The 22,472-nt window shown below is 34.0% G+C and overlaps 1 protein-coding gene across 1 annotated transcript in view; it reads right to left on the bottom strand.

Moving 5' to 3' along the window:
• The window catches only part of Kiaa1468 (KIAA1468 ortholog), an 81,341-nt gene that overhangs the window by 27,037 nt on the left and 31,832 nt on the right, over nucleotides 1–22,472 (bottom strand). The window contains exons 10-17 of the mRNA XM_013018894.1: nucleotides 21,071–21,166; nucleotides 11,716–11,828; nucleotides 9,165–9,255; nucleotides 6,369–6,440; nucleotides 5,102–5,242; nucleotides 4,607–4,771; nucleotides 2,450–2,597; nucleotides 13–169 (exon numbers count right to left, since the gene is read on the bottom strand). Of these exons, the coding sequence (XP_012874348.1) occupies nucleotides 13–169; nucleotides 2,450–2,597; nucleotides 4,607–4,771; nucleotides 5,102–5,242; nucleotides 6,369–6,440; nucleotides 9,165–9,255; nucleotides 11,716–11,828; nucleotides 21,071–21,166 (983 nt within the window). The remainder of the gene's footprint in view (nucleotides 1–12; nucleotides 170–2,449; nucleotides 2,598–4,606; nucleotides 4,772–5,101; nucleotides 5,243–6,368; nucleotides 6,441–9,164; nucleotides 9,256–11,715; nucleotides 11,829–21,070; nucleotides 21,167–22,472) is intronic.

Below are 22,472 nucleotides of genomic sequence, written 5' to 3'. Positions count from 1 at the left end.
GTAGAAACTTACAATTGATTGACAACCCATAGTAAGCTCTCCCAGCCTGTTGTGCCCTCATGTTCTAGCTGGTAATCATAAAGTTGTAGTAGCACCGCCAACTGCTCACGGCTTCCAATAATGGTAGACACATCTTGCAGAGGTGACATAGGCCGAGGGAACCTAGTCACTATAAAACAAACAAAATAAAGCACATGGAAAATGGCACTTTGGAAATTTAGGTAGTCTTGCCAAAGGAAAATAAGGCCCTCTGATATTGAATTGGCATATGACAAATTTTAAATATAGATGTAAAACATTTGTCAGACCAAGCAGGGGGCAAAAGACCCAGAGTTCAAGTCTCAGTATCATCACACACATATACAAAAATAGAATAAAAATAAGAGTGCATGACATAAATATTAGTCAATCTTGTATAAAATAAATTGCTAATAAAATCATTTGAGTCACCATCATTTATGAAAACACAAATCTTCATTTATAATAAACTATATTCCAAACTACATATATATATATATATACACACACATATGTGTGTGTGTATGTATATAAAAGTACATAAACACAGATATAACATTTACAGCTACTGTTAAAAGTCAAAGAATAAACCCTGAAAATAAATATTATTTTTGTTAAAATGAGTTAATCACAAGAAGAGGTAATGTTTAGAAAGGTAAGAGTTCTTTTGAAACTGTTATCTGATCTCTAGTAGGTGCATGGCAACAACAGACATTCAACGATTATTTGTTAAATAAAGAAATGGTAACAAGTATAAGCAGAATTGAGTTTTCCTATCTTTCCAAAGCCTTAGGCTTGGAAATAAGATTTTGTCATACTGGGTTGAGTAGGGTAGACTCCTTATCTAATATGACAAAGGACACAGAAATAGGCACCAGGAATGACATGTTAAGATAGAAAGAGGTGATGTGTTTGCAAGTCAAGGAATGCTACAGACTACCAGCAAACTGCCAGAAGCTCAGGGAGAGGCATGGACATGCAACAGCTCTTCCCTCATAGCTATGAAGGAACCTATCCTGCTGAACCTCCATCTCAGACCTCTAGCTTCTAAGGTTGGAAGCTAATTCATTTCTGTTGTTAATCTACTTAGTCTGTAAGCCCTAATTGAGACAGCTGTAACAAACTAATATAGCCAAACCTACAAAGAAACAGGGAGAGAGAAGATCAGAAAGACAGGAGGAGCTTTTATGAATAAAGTGGGAGAATCAGAAGTGGACAGCTGTGAGTGCTTTATGAAGTTCTACCTTCAAATTATAAATCTTAAGAAGTTTGAATTTTTACTACACTCAATAATATCATTTTGTGGATGTGTGCACGCATGCATGCATGCATGTGTGGATGAATGGGGCTTCAACTCAGGGCCTGGGCATTGTCATTAGCTTTTTCATTCAAGGCTGGCACTCTACCACTTGAGCCATAGCTCTACTTTTGGCTTTTTGCTGGTTAATTGGCGATATGATGCTCAGTCTTTCCTGCCTGAATTGGCTTTTAATCACAATCCTCAAATCTCAGCCTTCAGAGAAGCTAGGATCACAGGTGTGAGTCACTGGCACCCAGTCAATAATATTTTAAAACATTAAACTAATCCCATTTCACCGACTGTTTATTTTTCACATAAATATGACATTAAATAGCACATGATAATTTATCCCATAGCTTCATGTCTCCTTGAACACTACTTCATAGCCCCAAGAATACAGTAAGACAAGTTTACTTGATATGAAAATTATACTTCTAAAAACATTGACTATTAGTGTTCTCAATGTCATACTTCTTTATCAGTAGACAGTAAAGATGGGTAATTTCACAAACCTGAAAACATCTACAAAGGTATTTTATACATGGCCGTAAGCTTATCTATAGCCCTTTATCCTGTTGTCTAGGGACAGTGGGGGTATCATCATGTGCCACGTATCAAAGGTCATTTACTGGCTACCTGGAGAGATAAGAAAGTACCTGCTTCTGTTAATAATTTCATGCTTCTGAAAGGAAATAACATTCTTTCTATTAAAAAACAGAAAATTCTACTACATATAATTGTATTCCTTTGAGGACAAAGCAGGAAAAGTATATTTACCTTACCCTATTTGTTTTAGATTGAAAATGCCAGGGAAGAAAACATGTAAAGAAAGTGAAATGACAAACTATATATACTGTTATCTGAATCTTTTTATTGATTCAGATCTATTCATGAAAGGAACATTTGTTCCAGACTCCTAAAGTTATAAAAAAAGGAATATAGAGTAAGAATGGAAAGTATAAATATTATACCATGAGGCACACCCATAAAGATGAAGCCACATAGTGTACCTTAGCTATTCCACATATAAAATACATTCTATTAATTGCATTGTGAGTTTTAGAATTTTTATTAAAAAAATTTGGTGCTAATAATATTCTACATCTTCCTTCCAGAACCTAAGTTCAGTACCTTCTATCTGTGGCACTTCACCATGAAGCTTGGCTTTGCTTGAGAAAGGTGCATTCTGTAGCACTAATGCAAAGAGAGATGGGATCAAGGACTGCAGGGCAGAAAGATACATGTGGAGCTTATGTTCATCCAGCCCGTGTTCTCCTTCCTGAAACATAAGGAGGTGGAAGCTAATTTTAGTCTTTTGAAATTACATTGCTAATTGGATTTGTGATGTTTTCCCTTTTTATGGCAAATGAAACATTTAAGGATTTGGATTCAAACACGGATACTTTGTTGGATTGAAAACATGACACTTAATGAAGATGGTCTATTCAAAATGAGAAACAGCAATAAGGCACTGTGGATGTAATAGATTCTTTTATATGAAAAAGTTTAGGGCGAATGCCAGTCATTTCCAATGTTAGGAACAATTTTTTTTAATATGTTCTCCTTTTATTAGAAACTGCTCATAATTTGTAATTTTATAAGTTAGGGTAAAGAAATTGATGAACCACAGGAATCATATTAAATGCTCAACTGCTAATTCAGCAGAAGTACTTGCTATATCCCCTCTTCTGCTGCCTATTGCCTTTTACAGTTTTGGTACTGAAAACATTTTATATTGCTTCCACACATAGATAAAATGTAGGAGAAGAAATTTTAGAAGGAAACAAAGAAAGAATGATATAAAGAATAAAAGGATTGGTATAGAGACAAAAGTGTTTACTGCAGTATAAATCTACATAAGATATCATTACTATATTAGAAATAACTGAAGAAATAACAGATAAATGAACTATTTACATAGTTTTAATTTCTACACAATTGTTATTGGCTGAATATTGCAGAAATTTTTAGTAGCATTGTGCAGTTAATAAGGTTAATGTTATAAAAACAAAACAAAACAAAACAAATAAAACAGGTATGTGTAATTCTTTTTTTGTCGGTCGCGGGGCTTGAACTCTGGGCCTAAGCACTGTCCCTCAGCTCTTCAGCTCAAGGCTAGTGCTCTACCACTTGAGCTACTGCGCCATTTCTGGTTTTCTGGTAGTTTATGGAGATAGAGTTTTACGGACTTTCTTGCCTGGGCTGGCTTTGAACAGCGATCCTCAGATCTCAGCCTCCTGAGAAGCTAGGATTACAGGCGTGAGCCACCGGCGCCTGGCCCAGGTATGTGTAATTCTAAGAAAGAATGCAAACACTTAAAAATTTTCTTTAAAAATTCCCTAGGTTTTGCAGAACAGTTACTTCAGTCTAGTTGTCTGTTTTTATATCCATTTTGAAATTTACAGAGTAAATCAATATATGTGACATAGAATTCTGAAAATGGAATAGACATGTCCAAAGTATCTACCCTCAAGAGCACCCAATAGGTATTTAAGAAATGTTAATATTGTGTCCTCTAAAAAAACTTTTAGAACAAAACTTAGATCAGGAAGTGTCTATCATTTCTTTAACTTTTCTGCAAATCTTTTGCTTGAACAGAATGTAAAGTTCTTAAGTGTGCAGTAGAATACAGTTAAAATAGGGCTGGGAAGGTGGCTCAGTGGTAGAGCGCTTGCCTTGCATGCCTGAGGCCCTGGGTTTGATCCCTAAGTACCACATAAGCAAAAAGAAAAAAGCTGGAAGTGGTGCTGTGGCTCAAGTGGTAGAGCCCTAGCCTTGGGCTGAAAAGCTGAGTGACAGCGCCCAGGCCCAGAGTTCAGGCCCCACGACTGGACCCCCCCCCCAAAAAAAATAAAATATAATAAAATAATTCTGATTTATAGAAATAAAGCTACAGAGATTCTGACTGTAGTTAGTTCTGCATTCTGCACTAGAGTTGGTGAATTTTGTAAACTAGTTAAGTCTTCAGAGAGTCAAGGAATGGCTAGCTTTCTGAATAATACTTCAGTTATTTCCACAAAGGTAGATCATGCCACTTTCCCCTAGTGTTAGTAAAGCAAAATTTCCTTCATTTCTCTTGGCTCCAGACCAACAAGGAATATAATATTCAGCTAAGTGGCACTTTCCGTTCCTCATTATGAGTTTTTTTTTTGTCTTTTCTTTTTTGGTACTGGGGATGGAACCCAGGACGTTGTGCTTGCTAGGCAAGCGCTTTGCCACTGAGCTACATCCCAGCCCCTCATTATGAGTTTAAGATAGCTTTAAGAAGAGTTATTGGTAAAAACTTACCCTGAGCAGCTTTTCAATCTTGTTCAGTAGTGTAGGTATAAGATGAGACTGTAAATTCCCAAGTTCTGTAGTCCAGGCAGCATAAGCTGGCAAAAATACTTGATGTGTTGCGCTAACTACTCTTTCTGAGGGATCACCCAAAGCTGACAGCAACAATTCAAAACCCTGCAAAAAAGAAGAGAGAATAAGGTTAAGAAGTTTAATCAAAAGCTGTATGTATCCATTTCAAGAAATTTACAAAAATATTTTAAGTAAGACAAAAAGCCTACTGATCTCCTTTTCTTGCCATGCATTACTGACAGACAAACATGGCATATCAGCTGCCAAATTCATGTTGAGCTTTACAAATTAAAAGCAGTCAAACATCCCCAGTGGACCAGTTGCTATACCTACATCCCTACTACACATTATAAAGTATCTGAATCAGAGGTGTGGAATTTTGTATTATCTGGAATTCTGTCAAGGTGTTAAAGAGGTTCATTTTGGAAAACATACCTGTTGATATTTGTCAGGATCATCAATGTATCCCATAATGATACCAAGGCTTTTGATCACAGCTTCTCTTACTAAATCAGCCTTATCTTCCATTAACATCTGTTGTAACATTGAAAGGACCAAGGAGCTACGAATTTCTTTCTGAAAATAATGGACATGATTTTACCATTTAGTTAGGGTAAAGCATAAAAGTATAGATAGAAAATAGCACAAATATCCATGTTTTTCAAAATTCATATTAAATAAACACAAAATATTTTGCTGTATTTGCTTTCCAATCTTTGCTCTCTCCAAGTCCCTACTCTTACCTTTCCTCTCTTAGTGGTAATAAGATCTACCTTGAATTCGGTGTTAATCATCTCTCAGCAAGTTTTTGTATTTTTGCTAAAAATGTGAAAATCCTCAACTCTTTACAGTGGCACACTCAAGCACATTTAGCTACTCAAAAAAAATCAACATTCAGCTATAACTAGAGAATGATTTTTCCTATCATCTATTAAGTACAGAACAGTGTTGAAGATTATAAGAGGAAGGAATTACTCTGACAATCAAAACAAATGCTAGGATGGGTTGAGAAATTATGAATTTCTGATGTTCATTTAAAAAAAATTTCTAAAGTGAGACTAGAAATTCAAGCAGGATAATGAAAGAGAGCAAACTTCAAAAGAGCTTTTTAAATGTGCAGCTAATTTATTATGGTACTATTTAATATAAAGTCAAACACCACAATATCTTGGTTCACAAAGATCTATTTTTTTTTGTTTGTTGGGGGGACTATGCTAGGGGCAAACCCAAGGTTTCTCACACATGCTAGGCAAGCACTCCATAACTGAACTATAATCCCAGTACCCACACAAAATTGTTTCTAGCATTTTGTTCATCCTAGATTTTTTTTTTAACCAACAGTACAAATATCAACACAGTGAAAAAGACCAAAAAAAAAGTATTATTATGAAAATAGCCTTTATATCACAGACCTCTTAGAAAGGATCTCAAGAACCCAGACCATACATACTCTGGTAACAGTTTACTGTTATATTCAACAAAAACCAATGATACTGTTATATACAGAAAAGAAATAAAGGTAAGTAATACCTATGTAAGTAAAGATAGCACTAACATGAGCCTTTCCCCCTTTTTTTTTCCTGGCTGATTTCTTTCCTTTAAGCTACACTGCTAGGAGAATTTGGAATAAAGTAGGTAAGACACTTGAAAAAAACATTTCTGTATAAAAACACAAATTTTTCAATGACAAAAGAATTCTTACAGGAAGGTAAGGTGCCAGTGCTCCACAGGATTCTGCTACAAGTAGTCGTCTTTCTGGGTATTTGTGATTAATCTACAGCAAAAAAAAATTAAATAAATCAAGCACTAACACATACACTCTCTTCTTCCAACAGAGAATTACTTTCACCATCAATCCTGGGCTGAGTGCTATAAGGCATGCTCCTTTTCCATTTCTTGAAATCGCTTTGCAGCTATATCTGGATCAGGAATAAGGAAATTAAGAACAGCCTAAACATGAGGCCACAGGGGTCATTTGTTAAGAGAAAAACCAAAGTTAAAATTTGGTAAGAGGTCTATAGACATTATATGCTTAAAACTAAGTTTTCTTTAGCATCTCAGGAGAAGCCAGGACCCATACCTAATGAAATTAACTTAAAATTCAGTTTCTGGATCTTACATGATATGGTCAGATGTATGCCAGTCTCTTACCTAAGGTAATAGGAAATAATTTCTTTAATAAATCAAGGCCAGCTTGAAGAAAGTATAGCTTTTGTGTGTGTGATGGTACTGGGTCTTGAACTCAGGAGCTGGGAGCTGTCACTTAACTCTTTGACTAGTAACTAGCACTGTAGCACTGAGCCACAGCTCTACTTCTGTCTTTTGCTGGTTAACTGTAGATATGAGTCTCAGAGACTTCCCTGCCTGGGCTGGCTTTGAACCTCAATTCTCAGATCTCTGCCTCTTGAGTAATTAGGATTGCAAACTGTACTTAGCTCTGGTTTTCTTTTTACAAAAACTTTATTCCTGTGTGTACGCGCAAAATGATGGGGCTTGCTACCGCATCTACTACACTGATTTTTAACAAAAAGTAACAACAACAAAAAGACACATACTGGGTTTTGTTCCCATATGTCTTCGTCATAGAATATAAATCTTTCATTGACTGGAAAAGAAGTATATTTGTTCTCATATTCCCATAGAAAAGATGACATAATTCAATAATATATTGGATCCCTAAAATTAAGAAAAGAAATTATAGAGTAATCTACTGGGCAACAAACGGAGGTAGGAAGCTAGGTAGATCTCTGAAATCTATGTTTATTCATGTTATAAAGAAGAAGGTGGTTTATTACTGATACCCTGGAATTATATTTAATTCAGATGTAGTTACCTCTAAACCAGAATGGCCTGAATGTTAATGGCTACTCATAAAAGATTTGTTCTGTATTGCTTTTGCCTAGATCAGTTAGTTACAAAGTTAAATGTACATATGAGAGAAAATCAATCATATTTATGTATATTAGCAATGAACAAAAAGAAAATCAAATGAATTTTCTTTGCAATAGCAAAGAGTGGAAATATTTTGATGTGATTAATACAAAAAAGATATAGAACTTATTTTGTGAAAATTATAAAATACTATAGCATGATACTTTACAAGACTCAACTGAATGTAAAACATTCTAAACTCATAGATTGAAAGGCTTAATAGAGTAGGATGGAAATAATCTCAGATTAATAGAATGATCCAATAAATTACTTGAAAAATCACAGCCAGTTTCTTTTCTTGTAGAAACTTACAAACTGATCCTAATAGTCATATGGAAACCAGACAGACCCATTAAGAGACAAAATAAGCTTGAAGTGTTAGAATAGTAAAAATTATAATAAATAAGTTTGATGGGAGAAAATGTTTTAGAACTAGTAATGGAGACTGCACACTATGATGACACTGAAACCAATGACTTGTACTTTTTAAATGGGTAAGCTAAGATCTATATGAATAAAGAAAATGGAAAAAAACTATAAAAAATGAATGTGCACATGAATCATGTATTATAAAACTGTGAATTCAAAGCTGATAAATTGTATCCAAGTTAATTCCAACTTTAGACAATTAAAACCTCACTCTACATTAATATGTATGAACATGTAAAGATATATATGGCACAATCACAGGTAATTGCTACTATATACATTATTCATTTTATTCATACTAAATCTAGTGGCTCTATCATATTTCAAGAAAATATGAATGCCCATTGCCCATATTTTTCTTAGGAATATGAGACTGTGCTTTCATAAATATGCCATATAATTTGTCTCCATAGGTAAGAAAGTCTTTTTTAGGTGGAAAAACAAGGTGCTTAATGATTTAAACATCAAGTAGATAGTCAAGAATTCTGAGTTCTATAGAGGACTAGAATGTTCAATATAATCTGAAAGTACTAGTACTAAAACAAGTTAAATTATAACCCAAAACCTCCCACATTCAAAGCTTACATTCCATATACTGTGTGCAACACAAGTATACAATATAGACAAGATAAATTGCTAACTGTACACATTCACAAGTATGTGTATCTTATTCCTCCTGGCACATTCCCACCTAAGTTCTGGTTGTGTCTCACTTTATTCAGATTCTTACTTAAATATCAGTTCCTTAAAGATCCATTCTCTCATCATTTGTTCTCTGCCCTTCTCTAATCCCTTTGCTGTTTTATTTTTCTTCAAAAAGCATTTTACTATAAGATAGCCTATTATTTCATTGTTTATTCTTTTCTCCCACTAGGGTATCTTGATCTTTTGTTCACCATTGCATTCATGGATGACTAACTATACTAGCAACTGGCACTGAAATTTGTGTTTTCTATGTATTTGTTGAATAAAGGAATAAAGCAAAGTACCCTAAACCATTCTTCAGCACAATTAAATCACAACTGTAATAACAGCATAATTTATATTCCATAAATTTACTAATCAGATTTTAAAAGATATTAACTATTGTAAGAAATTGGAGTGAATTAGCAATAGAAAGCCCAGTAAGTCAGTTTACCTGTTCCCAACACTGTGGTAAAAGTTCAGCTTCCACACGTGTAGGTCCAACATGACGTGCAAATGCCACACAACCTGTCAATATCATCTGCCTAAAAAGGATTTTAAAAAAGACAGGAGAGATATGTATATCCATTCAAATACAGAACTAGGTCCAAGTTTTGAGTTAAGCTAGGCATTGTTCAGTGCTCTTGTTCAAAACTATAAAATTGCAAAATGACCCAGTATGTCTTTGATGTTGTACAGCAACATATAACCCGTGATAACCTTGTAAAGTAACTTTTTCCTGTGTTTGGGACCAAATCCAGTGTCACGTGCCACCAGTGAGCTATATAAACCTGAGCCAGTGACTTTCCTTTATATGCATCTATTCTCTTTGTACCTCAATCAAGATGGTTTAATCACTGATTATTTCCTAATGACTTAAAAACAAAGAGTGACATCTACCTGACTATAACCATAAGATCCAGAAGCTAGATTTTCCTTTCCTTTTCTTTTCTTTTTATTTTGTCGGTTGTGGGGCTTGAACTCTGGACCTGGGTGCTGTCCTTCAGTCTTCAGCTCAAGGTTATTGCTCTAGCACTTGAGCCAAGCACCACCTCTGGTTTTCTGGTGGTTTATTGGAGATAAGAGTCTCATAGACTTTCCTGCCTGGGCTGGCTTTGGACTGTGATCTTCAGATCTCAGCCTCCTGAGTAGTTAGGATTACAGGCGTGAGCCACTAGCACCTGACTTAGAAGCTAGATTTTCTAAGCTAATTTTCCCTACTTTATTAGGGAAGAGTCTTGACTTCTCCTAATATCCCAAGGAAAGCCCAGTCAAAGGCTATTTAAGTGTCTATTTCTCAAATTTCCCTTTGATATTCTATTGCTTTTTCTATTCCACTTTTTGAAGACAGATAAATTTAAATGAAGCAAGAAATTCCCAAGCCACGTTAGCTGTCTTTTCCCTTATGAAAATTCCATTAATATCTAGGTATTATTTTTGCCCCCACACCACACATACAAATGTGTATTCCACAAATGTCGATAATTATGATTAGAAAACATACTTGTATAGAACTTCAAATCCTGAGTCATCATTACTAATTGTATTAAAGATGTATAAACTTTAATAGAAAAAATTTTAGATCCCTTCAAACAGAGCTATTTAGTAGAGCTAAATAGAAAATATGATAGCTTTGAAATGCAGTTCAAAACTGAAAGGTTAGATGGCCTACAAAGTATTAACTGAATTGGAATTAGACTTAGTAGTTGACAGCAAGAAGAGTAAGATTGTTTGGTTAGTCAATGACTTAGGTTAGATATATGGTGTCAGTTAGAGTTGGTAACAAAGTACCAGAAAAAGCACCATTACTGAATATAAAGTTAAGTTTTTCTCAAGCAAGGAAAAATAACTGGTTGTATTTGAAAATATCATGCTAACTTAAAATATTTGCCTTATTTACATGTAATATTGTTAATCAACTGATTGATCTATTTTAGCAGTTATATTTCTGCAGTGTTTTGAAACCCTGATGAATCTCAACATCTTACTTTCATGAAGGCAAATAGATATTTTTGGCCACTAGGTGGCAGCTCCAAACTTTACATACAGAGTATAAAAACAATCTCAGTCTGGTTTTTGCCTTGCAAATCAAAAGATAAAAGTATAATTCATGGTATTTCATTATCAAATTACCAAGATAGATTACAGTAGTTTTCAGAGATGAAAACAAAGTCTCACCAAATTATGCTTAGGAAAATTTCAAATTGCAACAGCACTAACATAGTTAGTGGTGGGATGAGGGGAGGTGGACTAAATACTAGTTAGATTAAGATAATGTAGCTAAATGTATTTATAGACTCATAAAACAATATTTTTGTTTCTACATCATAAGACAATAGAATTGTACTGATAGACTAGAATTGTATTGAATAAACTAGAATTAGAATTCGGTAGCTTTATATAATTTAAGTAATTGTTAGACTGTTTACATTTTTTGAGAAGGTTTGAAATCATAAGTAAATCAAGAGACAAACGACTCACAATGCAAGGAATTTCTCAACTAAGAGTGTTCAAAAAAGTCTAGTAAGCTTTGAACTCTATAGTACATCTCTCCTTCCTGGTGTTGACCAAAATATACTGGAAAACAAGTGGAGAAACATATCCTTAGGATTCAGACAGGCTTAGGCAATACCAGAAGCTCTCACATGTTAGTCAAGCAATGGATATACTTACATTTTGTTCATTATCATGTATTATAAAGTAGTAGTGAAGTTTCCAGAAATTCTTAAAACTATATACATCTGAGTGAATGATTCTTCAATCCTGCAAGTAGCCAGTGAATACAGTGGCATATTCACATTTCAAATTCATTATTCATGACATGGACTCACTTTTCAGGATTGTCAAATCTGTTGTACGTTGTATGCCTTCCATGTACATTTGAGAATCTTGCATATTTTAACTTTCTTTTGGGTATTTTCTATTATTGCCAATGTTGATGACAAAATACAAAAATTAGCAAGTCAATATTGTATTGAGGTCCCAAAGAGGTAAATCATACTCACCTTTGCTCATCATCTGGTCTCTTGATCAAGTTGAAAAGAATATGGAGCAGCTGATCTCTCTCTTTAGGCTCAGGATGTAGGCACGCTGTACATAATATGAGGGGAATCAACTCCTACAGAAATATGAGGGTGAAAAAATTCAAACCAAAAATGCATGACAGTATTTTTAGATAGACATTTAAACTTCAACATACAAAGTAACAACTTTTAATGTTGTAATACTGATAACTCAAAACACAGAAAACATTACATTAATATATTGGTTATATAAAAAGTGTAAGTCACAATGCATTAAAAGCCACTTAAGATTCAAGTAACTTTACTTTTAAATCAGTATTTCCCCGGGGAAATTTATTTTATAGTAAATAACATTCCATCACATGACAAAATAATATAATAACTTTAACTCTGAAAGTGCTTTTAAAAGAAAAGTTGAAGTTCACTATATTTTAAAACTTAAAATCATAAAATAAAAGCAACTTTTCCTGAGGCTAGAAGTTAGTTCAGTGGTAGAACACTTGCCTAATATTCTTTCTTTCTTTTTTGTCTAATATTCTTAAGGCCCTGAGTTTTGCCCCAAAGAAGCAAGAGGAGAAAAGATAGGATGGAAAATGGAGAGAGGGAGAGAGAGAGAGAGAGAGAGAGAGAGAGAGAGAAAGGGAGAGAGAGACAGAGACAGAGAGACAGAGATAGAGACAGAGAAACTATTTCTATAAACAATGAATCTTCTCAATACTAATACAGAATGTGAGTAGAAATATTTGATGTTAAATTGCAAAATTTTAAACAGCATTTTGCCAAAAATAGCCAAAAGTTTATTCTTTATAGACATGTTTGAAATTAAACTTGTTCTACATTTTAACATTCAAATGTTTTGATATTTAAAACTAATGAAATTACAAGTCCAAAAAAAGAGAAAATATTTGTAGAGAGAAATCTGTCAAGCTATATGAAATAGTATTCTGCAGCTATCACAAAAAATTCTAATACAATAAAGAGAAAAATAATTATTCCCTTTTTTCCCATCTACCTCAGTGCCCACTAAAAAATTCTAACAGATGTAAAAGAAGAATTATTATGTAATAATGCATGAGTATTATCCATATGTAACTTGGAGAAAAGAACAATAAAGTTTTCACTGTATGAAATATATTTTCTCATATGGATATGATTCTTCAGAAACAGATTAGAGTTAGGAATTCTAAAATTTGTTAACTTACACTTTGTACTCTTCTTAATCACAGTGATAATTTCTATTGTCATTTCTTTCTTTCATGCTGGCAAAATTAACAATATATAGAAAGTCATTGCCAGTAAGATTTGGTTGATATTCCATACCAGAGAGAACAATGAATATCCTGGCATGCTAATTGCTATTTCAGATATAACACAGTATGGTAAAAATTCCAGAACACTTTTCCTGTTATATGTTACACAGACTTGAGCAGAGGTCTATAAAGTGACAATGGAAAAATGTACTTTTATAAATTCAGCAAGGATTCTTGATAACAGTGTGTGTGTGTGTGTGTGTGTGTGTGTGTGTGTGTGCATGTGTGTTTATGTGTGTGTGTGTGTGAGTTTATGTGTGTTGATCCGAGGGCCTGAAATCAAGGCCTGGGTGAGTCCTTGAGCTGTTTTGGTCAAGGCCAGTGCTCTACCGCTTGAGCCACATAACTTTTTGCTGATTGATTAGAGATAGGAGTCTCAGGACTTTCCTGCCCTTGTTGGCTTCCAACAGTAACCCTCAGATCTGCCTGTCCTAAGGATTGTAAGTGTGGGTCTCCAGTATCTGGCTCCTAATAGCATTTTAACTGCTAAGCTGGAGCTAGCTCTAAATATACTAATATCACCACTATTCAGTCATTAACAACCTCGGTATGCAATACTCTTCAATAATGAATTCTGCAGGTATCTGTTGTGCTATTTATTCACATTTATTGTGAATACATCTATTTATTTGAAGCACTAATATTTCTATACCCTAAAACTTATTAAGATCATAGTTATAATTTTCACATGAATTATAGACTTAACTACTGGAATCAGTATTTTGTTTTTGGCGTTCTAATTGCAGAAATTTAGTCGTTGAAAAGATACCTTATAATAATTTTGAATTCAGCATTTAAATATGATGCTATAAATTTTGTTCTGAATATAATGTGATACTATTTAAAAGATGCCTTTGTAAGATTAAACATAAAGGACATTTCTTGAAAATATAAATATAATATAAAAATAAAAATATAATAAATATAATAAAAATATAAATATAATAAATATAAAGTAATGTAAAATATTGTACCTGAAGTTTTCTATTAAAAAAACTATTACGGTACTAATACACCAATGGTACTTACAACTCCAGTGGTAAACATTAGATTGAAAAGATCATTTCTGGAGAACTAGAGGTATGATTCAAGTGATAGAATGCCTCCTAGAACATGCAAAGTCCTAAGTTCAAACACCAGTACAGCCACACACAAAAACAGGTATTTCCCCCGACAGGGGAAAATATGTATTCCTATTTCCAGGCAACAAGGATCTTATATATTGCTTTAGCAACCTAGATTTGAGACTTTTTTTGTTTTTAGACTAGTAAAGGATTAACATTCAGGGAAGTATGTTAGTTTATTCTGACTTTTTCAATTTTAATGACAAAGATAGTTGTGAAAATCTCCTACCTCTCGAGTGCTATGTTATCTGTGGAATTAAGTAGAAGAGATTTCTAGTATTTTAATATTTATTTGGGTTTTACAAGTAAAGCAAGTAACTTCTAATGATAATACAGAAAGGTCTTTCTTTAAGAGACTGCAAATCTCTTTAGAAATATTTGCATATGCCTTCATATTGAATTATCTTACTTTTAAAATTTAATTTTATTAATTTACTTTATTGTTATTATTTATTATACAAAGGGAATACAATTACGAGTCAGGTAATGAGTACATTTCCTTTCACATAGTGTCTTCTGTTCCTTCATTCTCTCCCAATCCCTCCTGTCTCCACCCACAAGTTGTATAGTTCACTTTCATCAATGTTGAGCAAGTTCTACTGCAGCACTTCTTCACCCTTTTTCTCACGAGTTCTATACCCATACCCAACCCTTCTGAAGATGTACTCTCTTGAATATACCATAAATAAGGTAAAGGTGGCAGAATTATTAACAACTAAAAACTTAAAAAAAGGAAAAAAAGGAGAAATCTTGTTTCTCTATCTTTGAGTTCTTTTCAGTATGCATATTATTTTATATAAATATGAAGAAGCACTCAGGCATTGAGCCTTTGTGTTTTTCTCCTAAGTTTCCTCTTTTGGTCTCACTGTGTGTGAATATCTAGAACCCTATATAATTTATTGTATCCTAGTGGATTTCAGATTTAATTTCTGTGTATCAGAGAGAACATGTGCCGTTTGCCTCTCTGAGCTTGGCTTACCTCAATATGATTTGTTCTAGTTCCATCCATTTCCCTGCAAATGACATTATTCTAATAGCTGTGTAAAATTCCATATAGGTACCACATTTTTTGGATCCACTTATCTATTGTGGGGTGTTTGGGCTGTTTCCATATCTTGGCTATTGTGAATAGTGTGTAATGAACATATATGTGCAGGTGTCTTTATCACATCCTGGCTCATCATGTTCAGGGTAGATGCCCAGGAGTGGTATGGCTGGGTTATAGGAAAGATGTATGTTTAGGTTTTTGAGGGATCTCCAAGACTGCTGTGCAGAGTGATTGTACTAGTTTACATTCCCACTAACAGCACAGTAGGGGTCCTTTATCCTAAATCCCTGCTAACATTTGTTGTTGCACAAGTTCACAATGTTAGCCAATCTTACCGGGGTGAGATGGAATCTCAGAGTTCTTTGGATTTGCATTTCCTTTATGGCAAGGGATGATGAGCATTTCCTCACATGTTTCTTTGCCATTCTTCTGAGAAATCTCACCTTGGCTCCTTTTTCCATTTAGTGATTGTTTTTTTAGATTTGGGAGGGGTTAGTTTCTTGAGCTCCTTGTATATAATGGCTATTATGCCTTTGTCTGATATATTACTGGTAAAGATCTTTTCCCAGTTTGTTGGCTGTCTTCCTAGTTTAGTAACCATGTCCTTAGCTGTGCAGAGACTTTTTATTTAGATGTAGTCTCACTTGTCAAGTCTCTCTTCCATCTGCTGTGCCCCTGGGAGTCTAGTCAACAAATTTCTATTTATACCTGTAAATTCTAATGTTTCTTCAACTCTCTTGAAGTAGTTCAAAGTTTTGGGTCTGACATTGATGTTTTTGATCTACTCTGAATTGATATTAGTGCATGCTGACAAACAGAGATCCACTTTTAGTTTTCTGACTATGGCTGCCCAGTTTTCCCAACACCATTTTTTTCCCCCTCTGTATGTCTTTGGTTCCCTTACCAAATATCAGGGAACTGTAAGTATATGGCTTTATTCCTGGGTCTTCTATTCCATTGATCTTCTAGTCTATTTGCTGTTTCTGTTATTATGGCTATGTAGTAGGGTTTGAGGTCTGGTTTTGTGATACTACCTGCATTACTTTTTTGACTAGAATTGCTTTGGCTATTCTAGGTCTTTTGTTGTTCCACATGAATTTTTGGATTGTTTTCTATCTCAGTGAAGAACATCTTGGGATTTTGATGGAGATTGCATTGCATTTGTCATTTTTGGCAGTATGGCCATTTTCACAATATTCATTCTACCTATCCTTGAACATGGAAGGTCTTTCTATTTCCTGATGTCTTCTTCATTTCTTCAGATTTTTCTAGTTTTTGCTATAAAAATCATTTACATCTTTGGTTAGGTTAATTCCTTGGTATTTTAACTGTTTTGAGGCTATTGCAAATGGAGTTTTCATAATTTTCCTTTTTGCTTATACATTGTTGGCATACAGAAAGGCTACTGAGTTTTGTCGGTTAATTTTGTATCCTGCTACTTTGCCAAAGTGGTTGATCAGCTCTAGGAACTTAAGGATGGTTAACTCTTTTACTTTTAAGAACAAACATAAATTTTTTCCTATGTATAGTCTATTTTCTTAAGATTGTATGTGGGTATTTTGAAAAATTGTTATACTCTCACTGGAGAATATAAGATCAGTGTGTTCATACTAGAAAAATGGGTACTGAAACAGTAAAAAGATAAAAAAAAAATTGAATCAAAGCTTTTCAACAAAGAGGAAGTCCCAAGCCAGATGGCTTAATTTATGACTGTTACAAATTAATTCAGGAATCAACAGCAATTCTATCCAAATTTGAATTTGAATAGAAGAGGATAGTACTTACACATTTTAAGACACTCTTAGCCTGAAACCAAAACTAGACAAAAACTAAACAGTGGTTCAAAAGCTATGTACATATGAATATGCTAAGCGAAATGAACCCCAAGATAGGGACACAAGAGTTGTTTTTTTTTTTGCTGTTGTTTTTTATGTACTATGTGATTTTTTTTTCTTTTGTATGTTCTTCCCCCATGGTACAACCCCTGTTGTCATTGTATTTGATTCTCGTGCCCTGTATCTTGTATATACATATATCTAATTTGGGGAGGGGAAAAGAAATAACAAAATTCTGTAACAAGGATTCAGGTTGACCCACTGTAACAATGTGATGTTGAAAATGAACTTTAAACTTGGGGGAGGGCAGAGAGAGGAGAGTTAGAAAAGTGGGGAGGAAAGGAAAAGTAGGGGAAAAACAAAGGAGGGGGTAACAATGCTCCACAGGAAATGTACTCATTACCTTATTCATGTAACTATAACCCCTCTGTACAATCTTCACAATAAAAAGTTTTAAAACATGAACATATTATCAGTAAGTCTAACATCACATTAACAGAGGAAACAAAAATCCATGTATCATATCAAGAGTTGTAGAAAAAGTATTCTGACAAAATTTCAATGCTATGTCACAAGTAACATTCGGTAAACTAAACATGGAAAGAAATTCCTTAACATGATGAGGGTTATTTATAAAAATTCTATAGCTAACATCAAACTTAAAGACAAAAGTATCCCCCGAAGATCAGAAATAAGAAAAGGATATCTGTTTCCTCCTCTTCAACAGTGTCTTGGTAGTCCCAGTCATAGCAATTTAAGGAAGGGGGTGGGGGGCAGGGAAGGTGAGCTATCTAAAGTGTAAAGTATCTATTTATAGACCCCACAATTCAATCAGCAGATATACAACTCATAAAATCAAAAACAAAAATGTCAAAAAAAAACTAGCACTGAAAAACTGTTTCTGTAAAGATCAAAACACACGTATGTTATGCTTTTTATATACTTGCAATGAACAATTCTAAAAAAACACTTTCACTTATTGTTCCAACAAAAAGAATACCTACAACTAAATATACTGAGAATAAAAAGACTTACACACTGAAAATTATAAAATACTGCTCAAAAATAAAAGACCTGAGTAAACAGAAAGACATCACACAGTCAGGTAGTGGAAGTCTTAATGTAGGCAAGATGGAATACTCCCAAAGTAATGTAACATTCAATGGAATACCTTTGAAAATTCTGAAGACCTAATTTGCAGAAATGGAAAGCTGAGCATTTATTCACATAGAACTACTCAAGATTCCCTGAATAACCCAACAACATTGAAAAACAAAAACAAAATAGGAGGATTTATACTTCTCAATTTCAAAACTTAACAATAGTAGTTAGAACAGTATGGAGGTGGCATTAGGACAGAATTGAGGCCAGTGGAAGAGACCTCAAAGGCTACAACCAATTAAATGCTGAAAAAAAGTAGGAAGGTACTCAATCAGCAATATTTTGATTTGAACAACTAATCTAACTTTATAAAACTAATAGAAGAAACTACAGAAGTAGAAATTTTTGGCTCTGAATTTCATGATGGATTCTTAGATCTGACATCAAAAGCAGAAGCAACAAAAGAAAAAATATGTATCAAATATCATGCACAGGCATATAAACACTTGTTCATCAATAGATGGAAAGAAAATATGTATAACCTACAGGATGAAAGAAAATATATTTATAAATAATTTATGCCATAAGGGTTAATATTCACAATATAGAAAGAAGTTCATATAACTCAAAAACATGAAAACAATCCCAAGCAAAAACTGGTAAAAAAAAAAATTAATATTAGCTGGGCGCAGGTGGCTCACATCTGTATACCTAGTTACTTAAGAGGCTGAGATCTGAGGTTTGTTGTTAGAAGCTAGCCCAGGAAGGAAAGTCCATGAAACTCTTATCTCCAATTAACCATACCCTGAGTTCAAGCCCCAGTAGATGCACGCACACAAACACACACCAACTATGTAAATGTATTTGTTAGTTAAAACATTAAACCTGGTTTCTAATGTTTTATGTACACCTAGGATATTATGACTTTCAGTTTACTCAAGAATGTTTTAACTATATTTATATGCCAATAAAGACTTATGCTGACAGAAATGTATAAAATATGAGAAGTAAGAAAAAGTCCAAATATTAACCCTTCAATCACAAGTTTTTCAAAATATGGATTTGAGAAACCTTGGTGAAATAGTAACAAGTATTTCTATGTCAATGAATAAAATGAAATAAAGTCTGTCCTTTTTTTCTCATAGTGATGAGAATTGAATTTAGAGTCCCACCAGTGCTAAGCACATATTTAGAGATTTTATCCTTTCATACCTAGGGACATGTTTAAAACTAAACTAAGGGCTGGGAAGGTGGCTTAGTGGTAGAGTGCTTGCCTTGCATGCGTGAGGCCCTGGGTTCGACTCCTCAGCACCACATAAGCAGAAAAAGCCAGAAGTGGCACTGTGGCTCAAGTGGTAGAGCTCTAGCCTTAAGCTGATGAGCTGAGGGACAATGCCCAGGCCCAGAGTTCAGGCCTCACAACTGGCAAAAAAACTTAAGACATTTCATTATCTATTAATTTAATTTTGAGAGACTGTAACTTTGTTTTTAGCAAATTTTCTAATAAAAAAGAACAAGGTGCAAGTAAATGATCAGAAAAGATTAATTCTTCATGATCCTTTAAATATATTTAATACTTTTGAAATATAAAAAAATTGAAACCAGTGGGAAAGTAAACATACCACAAATTAGATATATGTGTGCTTGTAAATACATATATATCTATATTTAGAATGTATTTTATTACTGATGATGCAAATGTATAAATACTTCATGCAGGGCAATCAGATTTTATTGGTCGATTCTTATGGTACTATGTACAACCACTGCAACTCATGAAAATTAGGTTTCTGTAACACTGAAAGTATAGTAAGGAAACAGAGAAGGGATGCAAACATCAGTGCATTACATGGATTATGGTACAAGCTGAAAGAGGACAGCAGCTCAAACATCATTCTGCCAGGAAGAACTGCAAAACAATCGGAAATTGGACACTGATCCTTCAAGACATAGAAAACGTCCATACTTTTTAATAGCTTATAACTATGGTTTAAGTCATTACATAAAAATAAAACTATTAGTAAGAATAGTGTTTTCAACCTTTTTTTAAAAATCAAAAAGTTCTAAAACTCTACATATACTTTCTCGAGGATCAGTACAAATTTCTTGTGCTTAACAGATATTAAGGATAAGCCTTAAATGGGTGTTGTCAATGCATTAAGTACCTATCATACTGTAGGTCCCATGAATTATGAATAAAACTAATGACATATTTTTAAATATTCTCAATGTACTTTTTATTAAACTGAACAATTCAAATTAAGAACTTATTCGCAAAGCAATTTTCATTCATCTTTTACTGGTTAGCAATAACAATTTGATCATAACTTATAAATGTAATTATAAAGGTAACTTCCCAGAGTGTTTATGGTTTACCACATAGGCTTTGCTAGCTAAAGCATTTGTTAACAAATTAACTATATCTAAAACTTAAGATGACCATTCTATGATTGTAAGTGCAATTCATTGCCAAACAAACATTATAAATCTAAATTACAGTAATTATAAATATAGTTGGAAAAGTGTTATATTATTCTTAGTTTTTTTTTTTTTTTTTTTACCAATTTCAGTACAGTCTTCACTTCTGCAGACTAATCAGGCAGATCATAACAAAAGTACAACCAGTAACACAAAACAGTGTACATGGCATAGAAATGGACCTACAGTAATAGTGTTGCAGAAGCTAATAATGCTTTAAGCCAAGTTGGAAAAACATGAATACCATGCAGTTTTACTCAACTCACCTGACAGAGGTGTAAAACCATTCTCTAGGAGCAGAGATGCATGCACAAAAGTAAGAATATGATTGCAAGTAACAGACTTTAACAAAATAAAAATATAACACTAAACTTCAAAAGGACAAAAAAAAAAGACAACATGATGAGATTCTTTGGAGGAAAATACTCTTATGCGTCTTACCTCTCTCTTGGCCAACAGCACATTAGGAACAATGTGGGGCAGGCAGCGCCCCAGCATTAACATAACACTTTTTTCACTGTCTGCAATCCGAGACACCTACAGAAACAAAGAATCAGTAAATGATTCAGTGGAAGACTTCTGTGCAGGATGGTAAAGTGGACATTTATGCTTTGGATTCTGTCACTTCTGCTCTAAGCACACACTCCTATAGTTTAACTTATGTAGAGGATAGCAATAAGAATAGTGTCCCCAAATAGCGTCAAGCTTTTCAGTGGGCCAGAAGTGAGTTAAATACGCTACAGTAAAAGGGATAAGAGGAATAATTATTCATTGTTTTATAGTGCCAGAAAGCATACCCAGAGCTTCATCTGGACTAGCAAGTGTTCTAGAGACTATATCCCCAGCCCCTAGAATGACTTTTTGTGTTCTATATAATACAGTAGGATAACTAGTGTGGACTAGAATTGAGTATTTCAAACAAGGTAGTAGATAGACTGAATTTTGAATATTTTCAACAGGAAGAAACAATATCCGAAGTAATAGGTAAGCCAATGTAATGTGATAAGATCATAGATAGTACTTTGTTTTAATGTATAAAATGTCACAATGTATCCCATAAACATATACAGGAACTATGTATCAGCAAAAAAAGAAAGATAAAATGAAATATCAGCTATGAAGTTCAATTAGTAGGCTTAAATTCTCCGAAGCTATAGGAATACCACAGATTTAGGCAACCTTCTCAGTTTCTTCTTTAAAATAATATGTCCACAAGAATCTGACCATAATGAAGTTGCATACAAAGGATGGCTCAAGGAAGCTTCTTTGATATTATAATGAAGACTGCTAGACTGCAACTTAACTCATCAAGGGATCTGAAAGACCCAATAACATTTGGAAGCAGGGAGCCTATGAAAGGTCAAGTGGAACCAACAAAAAGTAACTAGAAAGAGGAGGGAATACAAAGTACAAAACTTGTACTTTGAAGAGGGGCCTAAAACAATAGAAAAGAGTTAATAAAGTCAGCTACCAAAGCCAACCAAACCACTTTTAATAAAATGAAAATAATGGAGTTACCTAAATAAACTGAATATAGATGGTGTACCCTTAAGTTGTTTTTCTGAATTATAGCTAAAAGATGCCATAGTTAGACATACTATATTTAAAAGAGATTAGGAGCTGGGCTCTGGTGGCTCATGTCTGTAATCCTAACTACTGAGGAGGCTGAAATCTGAGGATCATGATTCAAAGCCAGTCTGCTCAGGGAAGGCTAAGAGACTCTTATCTCCAATTAACCACCAGAAAATCAGAAATGGAGTGTGGCTCAAGTGGCAGAGTGCTAGTCTTGAGCACAAAAACTCAGGGATGGCACCCAGACCCTGAGTTCAAGCCCCACAACTGA

The sequence above is a fragment of the Dipodomys ordii genome, unplaced genomic scaffold (genome assembly GCF_000151885.1).
Source record: "Dipodomys ordii isolate 6190 unplaced genomic scaffold, Dord_2.0 Scaffold43, whole genome shotgun sequence".
Taxonomy (NCBI): domain Eukaryota; kingdom Metazoa; phylum Chordata; class Mammalia; order Rodentia; family Heteromyidae; genus Dipodomys; species Dipodomys ordii.
The sequence above is the reverse complement of the archived record's forward strand: the minus strand, read 5'-3'. Positions and strand labels throughout refer to the sequence as shown.